Here is a 13,754-nt window from a genome sequence, read left to right on the forward strand (position 1 = left end):
TACATTTTCCTCCAAAAATCTGATATCAGTGCAGGTGAAAAGGCTCTTATGAATTCCAGAGAAAACACTTATAAGTGTTCTAAGCTTTCTCCTGCTGATACTGATGTTGCTGAAGATCACGCATTTACCAACTGGTTAGACCATCTTTCAACTAATCACTAAGGGAAATGCTTGTTTGGAAAGATCTGATCTGACAAAATACAATGATGTGGACAAAGGTCGAATGCCTTTGTGTCAAGCAGCAAGAACAGCAGTAGGAAACATCCCATTATTCCTTGTAGAATAAAGTGTATCTCTCAATAATTTCTCTAGAAATTACTAACTTCAGAGTAAATGTTAGTCATAATGATAAACATTAACTTTAATGTGTATACTGTATTGTGAATCTCCTGATTACACAAAAAGGAGAGCTATAAATAACTAACAACTTCAATATCTGCAGAACAATAGACAAAAGACAAGATTATTTCCTTTTATTCTCTCTTCTTTTCCTTTTTGCACTGAATTCTGCCACTGCAGCAAAGCTTGAATGGCACCAATAATTTAACAAGTCTGTCTGATTATTTCAGGTTTTTACTGCAGCAGTGCAGAAGAAGTATGTTTTATCTTCACTGCCCTCTTTCTTCCAGAAAGTCAAAGAATGACATATATGAGATCAAAGTATGGGATTTAGTACATTATACTTAATTCATTGCATTCCTACATTATCATTTACCCTAAAAAATCTGTTATGTGAAAACTAAAGACAAAAACAGAGAGAAAAAAGGTAATATATCTGACAAAATAGCTACAATTTCCTTATAATTAACTCAATTTCACTCAGAATGGAGGCAATAAGATCAAAGACAGACAAACAGTTATCAGCTGTGAATGTCTTTAAATAGTTATTTTCATAAGAATAATCATATCCTCCTAAATGTTGGATTCACCATAGCATATAGAGATCTAGAAACAAATTCTCCCTACAGATAGTGACTTGTCACCTTTTGATTTTATCTCTGTGTCACAACAAAACCAGAAAATTCCCCGTGAAACAAGCTGGAAATGAAAAGCATTTTCTGTCTTCTCACCTAAAGGCACTGTATGTCATTGGCAGACCGCAGCTGGAAATGGTCCCAAGCTGCTCTATCTCTAGTGTGCAGGTGTCTGCAAATGAGACCAGTACCCTTTTGGCTTGAATATGCCTGTTAATTAAATTCAACAGCAGAGCAATTCTCTGTAATTTGTGTATAGTAACTGGTGGGAGAACATCCAGCAGGTGAAACCTACAGACATTTGCAATTCTACGAATTCTTTTTCACATACATCCAATCAGTTTTCACGTAAGAAGAAACAGTAATTTGGTGCAAAACAATTGTGTCACAAGACACATCACGTTTACAGCAAAAGCAGCAAAGAAAAGCTTAACGATTCACAACAAAGCCCTAACACAATATCGTTGCGCTTGAGAGCTCTCAAAACAGCAGAACGTGTTCCTTTAACATTCAAACCTTACTGAATTTTCCGATTTCCAAAATTTAATCACAGAACGTATTTTGTGAATGTAACCGCTTTGAAACACTATTAGAGCTGTAAATACTGGATTGCCCGAATACTGCCATGAAATTACTTTTAACCAGAGACAAGCAAGGGCTCCATGATTCTTAAGACCTGGACATAGAACACTTGTGTGGGAACCCTGTAGAAATGGACAATACAATTTGAAAGATTTGAACATGCCTTTGTGCGTGTTTTCACATACTGCCCTTCATACTTGAGATCTCATAAACCGTTAATTGCTTATTGCGTTGATCCATAGTGTCTTACTGTGTCCTTATACTCTCTGCCCTTTCTAAGCAATTGGTGATTCTTACCTATTACTTTGAATGTAAATTATATGAGTAAGGTATCATTATTTAATCCTGTCATCATACATCATCTACGGTAGCAGCACTTTAGTGGTTTATTAAAATTTACAGATCTTGATAATAATATCAGCAATGGTCAGTGACAAAATTGGAGCTTAAGTCAGTGATCTGAAGAAGGGGAAAATCCACATTAAAATGGTCAGTACAACCTAAAAACAAAAGCGACCTTAGAAAACAGTAAAAGATAGTGTGGATAGTCACAGCATTTTGTAGGAAAGGAAATGGAAACAGAACAGCATTACTGAGAATTACATTTTACGAGAACGAGCTGATATAGTTATTGGGAAACTGGGATTATTTTTTGAAAAAAATCATGATCAAATATGACAAAGTCTGTAAAAAAGTAATTTAGTTTAAACATCAGAAGATGTAAGTGAAGAGGTGGGAGAATGTTAGACAGATGTCAAAGCACTTAAACATGGTAAAACTCCCCTGTTCTCATTTGAAACATCATTTAAAATCAAAAAGTAAATCACACTAAAATATTTCTTTATTTATCAAATTCTGAGAATATTTCAAAAAGACGTGAGTTTTTACTCTGTTTAAAGCAATGTTTCTGCAGGAACTACTCTGATTTGAAATTAGATATTTAATCTCTCTGTGCTCCAGTGATGAAAGATGAACAGAGACCAAGGTCAAACCGTAGTTACCCTATCATATAAAATACTAGAAAAGAGAATCAATATATAGCTAAAAGCCAAGATGTAACACTGCTCTGATTTCCCTTTTATGTTTTAACATAATGCTTGTCTTATTTGCACCACACTGGGAGCAGAACCGCTTAAGACCTAGCTTTGCTGTGGCATTACAGCTGCTTGCTGATGTCGCAGGAAGAAGATAAAAATAAGTTCTATATCAAAGCCTCCAAGTGCAAAGAACTGTAAAATGCATTTAAAGAAATCAACCACATAGCTCAAAGTTTGAAAAAGTACAAGTACAATTTGCATTCTGCATTTCTCATGTAAATGTACACTAGGAAAAATAATTATAATAGTAATCCGTTTCAATGGAAATAAAGTACTGTAATATTTATAGTCTGTGCCAGAGTTATAATGACTGTGGGGCGAGAAGTGAAGTGTCTCAGCATGTTCCACATGTTTTTAACACTGTTTCTAAAGGCTCTGGAGGCTATTAAATTTAATGAACCCATCTGCTATGAAATAGAGGTCCAAACATAATCAGTTTTCTCAGTGCCATATAATACAGATGGCATTCCATGTTCCACATCCCCAGCAGGAAATTTTATGTTCCCCTTTAAGTGCAGGACTTTTGTTTTTGTTTTTGTTTTTGATGTTTTAAACATCTTTTTGATGTATCGCATATAGCATTTTATAGTGTAAATACCATATACAGCGATACACGTGAAAAGTGTTAATTCATTAAAATAAATATTGCTATTTCCTTACAACATTTTTTCTAGTGACTCTGACAACTAGCAATTAGCTCTCTGTAGTAATATTCTTTGCTTAATGCAATCACTGAAAATTGCCCTAATAGCGTAAGTTCCAGCACTAGCAGTAGAGTAAAGCAAACATGTAATTTATCAAATGAAGTAGTTTACTTCAAAAGCTGAAAGGTACACATATAACATACATACATACGTGTGCATAGGTGCTATCTATGCTTATGCATGTCCTTATTTGTATATGCTGTGTTTGCACAGAACAATGCACAAATCATTCTTATTTAAAGTATCCATATTCAGTATCCATATTCCCACTAGGTCATTATGGAATTTATTTTCCTTTGCACGTCCCAATTTTCATTTCAGAGGTCTCAGTTTGTGTGTTTTATTGGGACACACTGCACCATGACTCTTGTACTGGTGTGTGAGCAGGGGCTCTAAGCTCAAATTTAAGTGGCACAGCATTCCTTGCACTGATTAGCACCCTGCTGCCTAACATAAGTAAATCAGATGTGCATTTTCTTGCAAAAAAGAACAACATCCATTGTTATTTTGAGCTGCATCTGAAAGATAACGCAAGTGCATTAATTCTATTCAGTTGAGAGATTTATTCATTTACTATCTTGAGCACTCATTATGTTTTGACAGTTGACACATCTTACTGAATTTGAAACAGTTAATGTTGTTAATGGCAATTCATTTATTCTAGATCCAGCAGTAAAACAGATTAGGACTGTTTAGGAGAAAACGAGAATACTTAATTGTGGCAACCGGAAATTTTGGGTCACAAAACTCATAAAAGTCATGGCTCAAAGGTTTTTTTTATTGGACTGTCAATGAAGATTTCCACAGACAGCCCGCTAATCATCAGCATAAAGGGATGTTGCACCTACATATAAATATGTGCATAATCTTTTTTTATTGTGTGTACGAGTAGCTGCATTGATCACCATTGTTAATGTTTCAAGCACTGTCCCAGATCTATAAGATCCCAGTGCAAATATAGCAGACCATAATTGCTGGACCAGATGGTCTGCAACTTCAAACTGCAATCATGCTCTTATAGAAGCTTCAAAAAAGATGAAATGGTCAGAGCTGTTATATTTTTCCAGGAAAATTAATCCAGACGAAGGCACTGATAACAAGGCATTCCCTGGGCTACTTTCTACTTTTTCTACAATATCAGAGTCTTCAAAAGACCACTGCAGATCTGTAGGAGACAAAGCAGAGCTTTGAAGAACCTTATTTTAAGAACAAACCTATCTGATGGAAGGCCTGATATCCACATATGGGATTTTCCTTCCCTAACCCAATTGACTCAAATGTCAAAGCAAAAAAAGGAAATTCTCATGGGAACCTCAGAGTCAGTCAGTGGTGATTGCATTCTCTGATAAAGAGCTGTAAATTATTAGAGATTAACAGATGCTGGACACAAAGGGCGGGTAAGAGCATGTAACCAAGTCCAAAGTGGGACTGGGAAAAAAAGCAACATTTTCTAGTTTTTAAAACATTAAAAAAAAAAAAAATTACTGCCTGTGTGTAAATTTTCTTTTCACTGCTGATTAATGACATTTCCTGACATTCAGTTCTGCAGTGATTACCAATATTTACTTGCTGTAGACATACATGAGCATTCTCAACACTCTCATGCATTTTAATGCATACCAGTACTACAATCTAGAAGCTAGTTTTGAAATAGAGGCCCAGGGAACCTTTTACTGTGATAAAAATGCTAATGACACCCACTTATTATAATAGCACAATTAACTTGTGCCACCAAAAGTATTTGAAGATATCTCTGGGAATAGAAGCTAATGGAAATGGGGTACTATTTTATTTTTACTTCATAAAAGTTCTTCTGTGCATTGAACACAAAGAAAACTGTGTGAATGGAAGAAGCACTAAACAGCATTTTTATACCACAGCAGAAACTCCTGGATGGAAAAAATGCCAGCATAATAGCTTTCAGTCTGTAGGACTTTCTGTTATATCTCTGTATATTATATACAGGACTTCACATATACAGCTTCCCTTGCTTCTCTGGAACTGGCTCAGAATTCATCCTTGGACAAAAAACTGTATCCCAGAATCTAAATTTCCATACTTAAAACATTGGGATTCTGACATGACAGCTATCTGAGAAGCGTGAACTTCCTATAATTCCGACCGAATTTCTGCAAAGAACCTGAACCAGAGTAAAAAGTATGCCTACATAGTACTTGATTTTTTTTTAAGGGTGAAGATGAATAAATTGAAATTGTTTGATCATATATGTAATAATGTAATTGTAACATCCATCAGAAGCATTTCAGAAATATTTAGTCTAGGCTTTAGCTCAGTGGATCTACCTCAGTTTACTGCCCCCATAAGGGGAAATAAGGTTCTTGGACAGGTTGCCTTTCTAGCGCAGTATCAACCTCTTGGTCAGAAAATATTTCCAAAAAAATCCCTACTTCAAAAAAACAAAGAAAAGAGGGATATAGGTTTTTTTTTTTTTACAGCAATGGTAGAATGGAACTAATATCCATAATTTAATGTATGTCTATGAGAAGGTGGGGATAATGAAAATGAAGAATCAACATATAGTACTTTAACACTGAAGAAAAGTATAAAGAGTAAAACCACTCACCATTCATATTATGACGAATCATGACCTGTAATGACTCAGAACTCTTTTTTTTAAATGAACTCTTAAATTTTGAAGCACCGGACACTCATCTCAAAATATTAAATGAAATAATAATTTGCTCCTTTTATGCAAAGGAATCCTCCAATTGGAAACTGAACAGAGCCAACGTGGTAACATATGCCTGAATCTGCTCACAGCTTGAAACTAATAGCCTGAAGGAGATGAACTCAGTGGTGCATTAGATCCAGAGAATATATTCAGGTACACTTATGAGAAACAAATTGCACCAGGAAGAGTCAAGAAAAGTCCAAGTAGGTCAAATTATATGCCCCAATAAACAAATTCTCAATCGCAAGCTTTTAAACAGTGGGAATTCAGGGGCCAGTCCAGTCTTTTTTTCTTTATTTCCTGCAGCAAAAAGTAATGTTTCTCCACATTCCAGATGTTACCATAAGAATGAGTTAAGGGCTTCTGTGCTTTATAGATGATTACCCATAATCCCAAGAGACTACCTCTATGCACTATTTCACTTGAATATCCTGATACCCAGGCAATTTTCCTTTTTCCCCCAATATATTCATTTGTATTAACTTGCTATAGATGCACATATCCTTAAAAGAAGTTATTGACTTCTTAAAAATTTTCCCTCCCTGAAATACTTTCATACCTTTAGAATTCTTTTGCACTCAGAAAGGAGTACCTTTGGAAGCTTTCAGTTAGAAATCCAATTCTGTTTTTAAGCGCCCATTAAGGTATTTTATTTTCTGAAGCATTTCTGAAGCCTACTTATAGGCCTTAGTGATGTTGAAGCAGCGATATAAGATCCAAATATGACCTACTTTTGAGGCAGAGAAGTTGTGTTGAGACTGGTTTGTTGGAGTGCTGTCCAGACCTCCCAGTCTAGGGCCTACTGTACACGTGTCCCATCTGCAGCCGTCCAAGCTAGCCCTTACAGCACCTCTAGGCTACACAGCTGAACACAACCATGTAGCAAGACAATCTCTTCTCCTATTAGACTCCACAATCAAAAACCATCTGCCTGTCCCCTGACTCTTGATAGCCCAGACACCCTTTCCCATAGAATTGCACAGATCCAACAAAGCTTATTCACTTCTTGTGCGTATCAAACTGCTGACTAGAGAAGTACAAATGGAAAAGAGACCAAGCCTAGGGAAAGGTGTGGAATTTGGGATCAGAGGACTCTGAATCAGAAGACTAGACACTGGCTGGCATATATCACATACTTCAATCCCAACATTTTAGCCTAAAGGTATTGGCAGCACTTAAGCTACTAGCCTATTACAGGACTAGCACTCCAACTATTGAGAAATTAACTTTAGAATTAGCCCAAGATAAGCCTGTAAAGACTATTTATCAAGTGAATGACTAAACCAAGTACAATGAGGAATCAGCCCAGTTCTCCACAGACCTAAGTTCAAATGATTTCAGAAATCTGTTAAGTTTCTCTGAGAGTCAGTGACACCGCTAAAGATTACATCACTCCTATGTCAAAAGACCTTTTTTTGAAAGAAATGAGGCTTTGAGTCACTGATAATAATGTTTCCAACATGAAATTCTGGGTTTAAGGGAAGAAACACAAAGAATTTTCTGATGGAGAGTAACTAAAACTGACCCTAGGAGCTGGCTGGTTACCTCTTCAAAAAGGCAGGAAACACTGGGGAGAGAACAAAGTCTAGGGGCAGAAAAAAGGAAGCCAGCTCAGCTGCCTGTGAAGCAAGGAATCACCCAGAGAGGCCTAGTCTCAGTTGCTTTATAATCCCTTCAACTATCAGAGATGTGATCCTGACAGTGTCAAAGGCAACACAGACCTCATATACGTACAGGTTCCTCCATGTTACATTTTCTGCATATGGTATCTTGCCAGGGATTTCCAGTGCTATAAATGCTGTATTTTTCTAACAGTAAGTGAAGCACCTCAGAATGTCAAAGCTAGGCTGAAGAGGCAGCTGTATGAACATTTTGCAGACATCCTCTTACAGGAAAGGTGAACAGACGCAGGAATTAGATGCCTTGTTTTAGTGGCAAAATTCTTCTGGGAATATTCCTAAATGGTATCAAACACTTAAGTGACCTAACTTCTGGTTTTCATAGATGACTTTGTCATGGACAAATATTGTATGAGAACAGGCTGGGGCATCAGGGGAAGTGTTTTGTATCCTAAGACTATTCCTGTCCAGCTTCTTTCTGTCTGGATCCTAGTATGTTCCAGCCTAATGTTACTTGCTCAGAAACAGCACGGCTGGCCAATTAGCTCTGATATTTGGTGAGAAGGGAATGAGGAAGTATACTCCATGCTGTTAGGGCACAGTGACACTGATTACAACCATGTATATATAACCCTGAGAATCTAGCCATGGCTGTCCTGACACAGCTGGATGATAAGAACATTTAAGGTGTCTGTAAATACACTACTATTTCTAACCTGGCAAGGTCCAAGCAGCAGCCATGGAGGAGCAGGGACACAAACTGTCTGTGAAAATCAACAAGTTATGGGATGGAGAAGATTATTTAGATGGCACTTCCAAAGCCAAGACACTAGAAATGGCCAGGGAATCTGTCTCTGAAAATAGCACTCAGGCAGCTTTAGCTGAGGCAGAAGCACATCTGGTTTGTTACAAGGTTCCCTTCATTGCTATTTCCAGAGTTTTGTATATGACTACCCTAATTTATCCTGTTCCTTTGTCTATGAGTTTTTTTGAGGGGAAGAGGATGGAGGAGGGAGGAGAAAGATAGTTTGCAACTAAGCAGATCACGGTATTCTATTTTTAAATCTTTTCTTACAGCATCCAACCCATTAGGCTCCTGAGTGGAGTTTTCAGACACTTAAAAATATGTGTGTGCATGTGAGTATGTATGTAAGTGCGTGTGTATATACATGCGTATACACACACACACATATATAAGTGTGTATAGTGACGTTAATTAGCCTTAGTAAAGAGAGTGAGAAAAGAAGAGAAAGAGAAGAACCTGGAAGTATTTTATTTTAATTGCAGCAAAACAGCTTTTCTTTGGATTTAAACGGTTCCTTTATTCAAGGAGCTCCATTGTTTTTTATTTTCCTGTTTTCTCAAGATTCCTTCTCTACGCTCCCTCTAGTGTTCTTAAATTCACTTGCATTTACTCACCCCTGCTGTATTCACTTACTATTTCACACAACGTTAAGTTGTTCATTTTCCTTAGCCTTTCCATAACCTACCGGAGAATCACTGAAAGTTAGACTAACTTTTCTGAATATTTTTCTCCCTGCAATGATCGCAGAAAAAGAGATTAACAGACAAAAGAGAAGGTAAAGTGTAAAATTAATTCTGAAACAGCATTTTGTACTTTGTTGGTAGGTAAAGAGGAGAACTTGGTGTTGAGAAGGGAGGAAGATTTTGTTTGCAACACTTTTAATGCAAGATTCATAGGCAAAGGACAAGGAGGAGAGTTACACTAAAACACCACTTACACCACTACCTGCTACTCTCTCTAGCAAATGCACAAAGTCCCTTCAACATATACGCACACTGATTACTTCAAGCATATAAAAGAAGGAAGTGAATAAGAACTAGGTTTTTCTAGTCATCTACCCATTTCATGGGATGCCCTGAAGGGACAGCGATAACAGGTAGTTTCTGTTCGTCTCATCCTTATGTTTCAATAAAAGAAAGAGAACAAAGGGGAGACTGGATTAATATGTTCTTTAAAAAAAGGAAACAGAGATAAGTAAATTCCCTCCAAAGCAATATTTCCAAGAATTTTTTTCTTTCTCCTTCATAACTGCAGTTTTAGTATTTATTCTACATTACTCTACCCATGGCCACAACTGAAGAATAGAGAAGACCTAAGCAAATGTGAAAATGAAGCAAAACTCTATATTACCAGGGTGGGTTTTTTTCCCTAGAGTATTTTTGTATTGATTTAAAACTAAACCTTCTAAAAGCATTACAGACTCAAAACAAAACAAACAAAAAAAAAAACCCAAATATCAAAGTGAAACTGATGAGATTCTCCCACCTTGCCCCATCTTAATGAAAGTAAAAATTTAAAACAAAAAGAAAGAAACAGCTTTGCCACTAGTCATCTGTGATCTTCTGTTCATTATTTTGAATACTTGGCATCACGTACTAAATGACAGATATTTGCTACAAACTCTTGTTCTACGGATAATACACAAACCAAAATATTTTAATTGGATCAAAAGAAACGAAATAAGAAAAAGAAAATAGATAAAAAGCTATTTCAGACCAACCCATGAAAATGAACAACCTTTATCTGCAAATCTGATGATTTACCACCAATGACACAGAAGTATCACGAGTGCTCAGTCACTGCATAACAGAAAGTTCTGCTTCGATTCTAATGTTTCACAAGGATGTCAAATTAAAATTGGACATCTATGACAATTTTGCTAGCATATCAGCCATTCAATCCACTTTAGAAGGCAGAATCTTATTATTCTTCTCCAAGACATCACAGTTCTCCCCTAGATGTTGACCCACCTGTATACACTAAAAATACTGATTCTTGTCAGTCTATATATGACTTTTATACTGACATATTCATTGACATGTTTTAAAACATATAGACAAAACGGTTACTCAATCTAATCAATTTCTGTTCAATGCCCATTTTTGATAGGCAAATGAAGGAATGTACATTTGGAGGTCATAAATTTTAAAACTATGCTGTTACTCATGTTTGTTTCATTATTTTCTATGTAATTTACAATGTATAAATATCTGCTAAAGTTCAGTAATCTTGAATTATTTACTTGTAACATAAAGATATCAAGTTCTGATTCTTACACTGCACTGGCACATTCCAGTAACAGAAATCAGATGACAACTAGTATTTCTACCACAACAGTTTTGCTCCTAATTCCTCATTAAATGCACTAACCCTATATTAAATGCTTTATCATGCAGACTTACAGTGCTGTCAACATATGCTTCGGTCCACACTACATCGTGCTCTTGGTCAATAACCTTTGGTCGGCTAAGAACATGGAGATATTCCATGACATTCTCTTGAACATCAGCTAAGGTAGAGATCTGAGTAAAAAACCCTGTGAAAACACACAATTCCAAGTTATAAATCAGACAGAACAAATTAAGGAAGATTGCCACAAGGAGTATGATGCATTTTATGTCTGTCATGTTTTCTGCTTATTTTCAAAGAAGAAATGCAAAAAAGGAGTATTTCCTAAGAAGCAGCCTCAAACAGTAATAATTGGTGAAAACAGAAGTCTGCGAAACCTTTGGCCAATCTTGAAGGACTGGGTTCCCAATATTGCTATGAACCACTGCACTGCCTGTCCTAAACTCTCTATTTCCAGAAAACTTTTTTTGTTTAATGGTAAAGAACTTTGGGTGGGGAGAGAAGGGCGGGGCTAAATGCTGCACACTTTAAAAGTTAGAACTGGTATTAACTTTGTCCAACAACATCTCATCCAGTTTGTCCAGTTTCAAGAAACACTACAGATTAGAACTACAATAACAAACAGTAGTTGCATATGCTCTAAAATCCTCATCCTTATAGAATATGACTAAACATCAGATAATAGCAATATGTTATTTACAAATGGCAGGTCACAGAAAATGTAGACTACAACTACAATTGCTTGGCTTAGCGATCACAGCTTTGTTAATCCTTTAAAACATCTCCTACAACCTGACAGCATTGAGAACAGCAGAGGCCACAGCGATTTGAGCTGTCACCACTTCCTTTTCAGTGCTTAGATGTCAAGTATCTTTATACATCACAAACTTGGCATCTGGAGTCCACATCATGCAAGGGTGACAAAGGACTGACAAATTTCAAGGCTATAGTTTCATCAGGCCTTATTTAAATGCATCACTTCCACTTCATATACTTTCCTTTTCTTTAATGAGAAAATAACAATATGGAATTTTCATGAAGGAGGCCTTGATACAATTTTAGTCTTTTGACAAGATCACAACTTCTGTGGTGCTGGAATATTAAGCTTCAGCAGAAAACATGGCAGCTGCAAATAACTTTTGAGCTGTGTTTATTGTAGACAGGGACAATTTTAGCAAGATTGCAAGGGTGCTCTGTAGTCTGAATGTTAAAACTTTCTGATTCAATACACCTGCCAGTAATTCACACAGTACAAAATTGACATTTCTACATACATTTCATCTATGTATGAATTAAGACACAGTGTAAGAACAGACTTTATGGCAGAGATATATAAAATGAAATGAGTCATAGTAGTAGCTTAATGCATGTTTTCAACTTGATAAGAGAAAGCAGAGGTGGTGGGGGTTTTTTTGCAAAACGAATTTGATTATACTATGATCTCAAATATTCCGAGTATAGTATTCATACTCATAGTATAGTACTCATAGCGTTCAAATGTTCAATAGTCTGCTTAAGGAATTTTATTTATTTGATATTTTATTTTTTTCTATTAAGTCCAGTATTGCGTGAGGATGTTAACTGACTACTACATACACTGTCAAGGTTTAACTCTTGCTTCAAAACAGGGCTATTTTTTGTCTAAGGTTCTGAAAGCTTTTTCAGCCATAGAGTAAAATGATTGACATAAGTTTAACTAGGAAATCTGTACTTGAGAAAGCGGAATTCTATGTATATGGTGAAAAAAAAAGAAGATTATAGTGTACTTTCATGAATTATTGGCTTAGAACGCTTATGGGAAAAAGCAATGTGTACATTACTCTTTCTGAAATGCTGCCTGGTCCAATTTTGGGACTGCTGAGTCTCCCAAGTCAAAGTATGGGTTTCTCCCTCCTGTGAGTAATAAGGGACACTTCCCTATCTGGTCCTTTTAATTTGGTGTAAATGTCAACACGTAGTCAAAATATGATTATTTGCCAATATGAGCTATTCACATAGAGAACTTCATAAATTATATATATACATGTATGTATGTATATATACACACTGTGGTTTATAATGCTTTTAATTAAGCATTCAAAATACTTCAGAACTGTGTGGATCACTCATTTTACAGGTGATGACCTACATTTTCCTAAAGCAGTTCAGAATGCCTGAATTTTGGTATGTCTCATTTCAGAAAGCTTAAAAGAGAACCAATATTCAGAGGCCAGATTCAGCACCGTTCACGTTTCAAGTTACATACTTAAAAGCACAGAAATTCAGATTCACCACTCAGAAATTCAGACAAATTAAACAGAAGCACAAATAGTCTAATCAGCCTTTTGCCTTTCTTCTTCCATCTTAGACTAGCGTACAATGGCTGTAAGTGAGGACTAAGACACTAAAAGCAAAGAGCACACAAAATCTGCTCATTTCTCTGTAGGAAATTTAAAGCAGGGGATGTCCACATATGTTTATCTCTCCTTTTCTCCTTTTACCAAACACATACTTTCAGTTCTCTCCATGGACAAATTTTTAGTTGTCCTTAAAGAGCAGGCTTAGTCACTGTTTTCTTTCAGTGTTTTCTATGTTGGAGCAGAGATCTGCTTGCACGGAGTAGTGTACAGTGAACAACAGGACAACACCTGCACTTAAACACTTAATATATACATGAGCATGTTAAATGATGCCTGAAAAGTCAGAGGAGATTAACTACTTGAAAAAATTTGTATTGTATCTAAGGTGATAGAAAGATCTTTTTTAATCAAGTGGTATTTTCTTACCCATATAGGTTGAAATCACAATTAGTTAACAGTTTTTAATGTCATACTTCATTAAAATCAAAACCTTAAAGACATTTAAAGACTCATTTAAGAAGCTCTTGGATGTCTATGCCTGGAAAATCCTTTAATCACAGCCTATAAATTACCTTAGAGATAAAGAATACCTT

General features: G+C 36.1%; 1 protein-coding gene across 1 annotated transcript in view; it reads right to left on the reverse strand.

Annotated features, from left to right (window-relative positions):
* Positions 1-13,754, reverse strand: part of CACNA2D3 (calcium voltage-gated channel auxiliary subunit alpha2delta 3) — a 471,854-nt gene that overhangs the window by 153,836 nt on the left and 304,264 nt on the right. Inside the window, exon 13 of the mRNA XM_075159074.1 lies at positions 10,876-11,009. Within this exon, the coding sequence (XP_075015175.1) occupies positions 10,876-11,009 (134 nt within the window). The remainder of the gene's footprint in view (positions 1-10,875; positions 11,010-13,754) is intronic.

The sequence above is a fragment of the Calonectris borealis genome, chromosome 10 (assembly GCF_964195595.1).
Source record: "Calonectris borealis chromosome 10, bCalBor7.hap1.2, whole genome shotgun sequence".
Classification (NCBI taxonomy): Eukaryota; Metazoa; Chordata; class Aves; order Procellariiformes; family Procellariidae; genus Calonectris; species Calonectris borealis.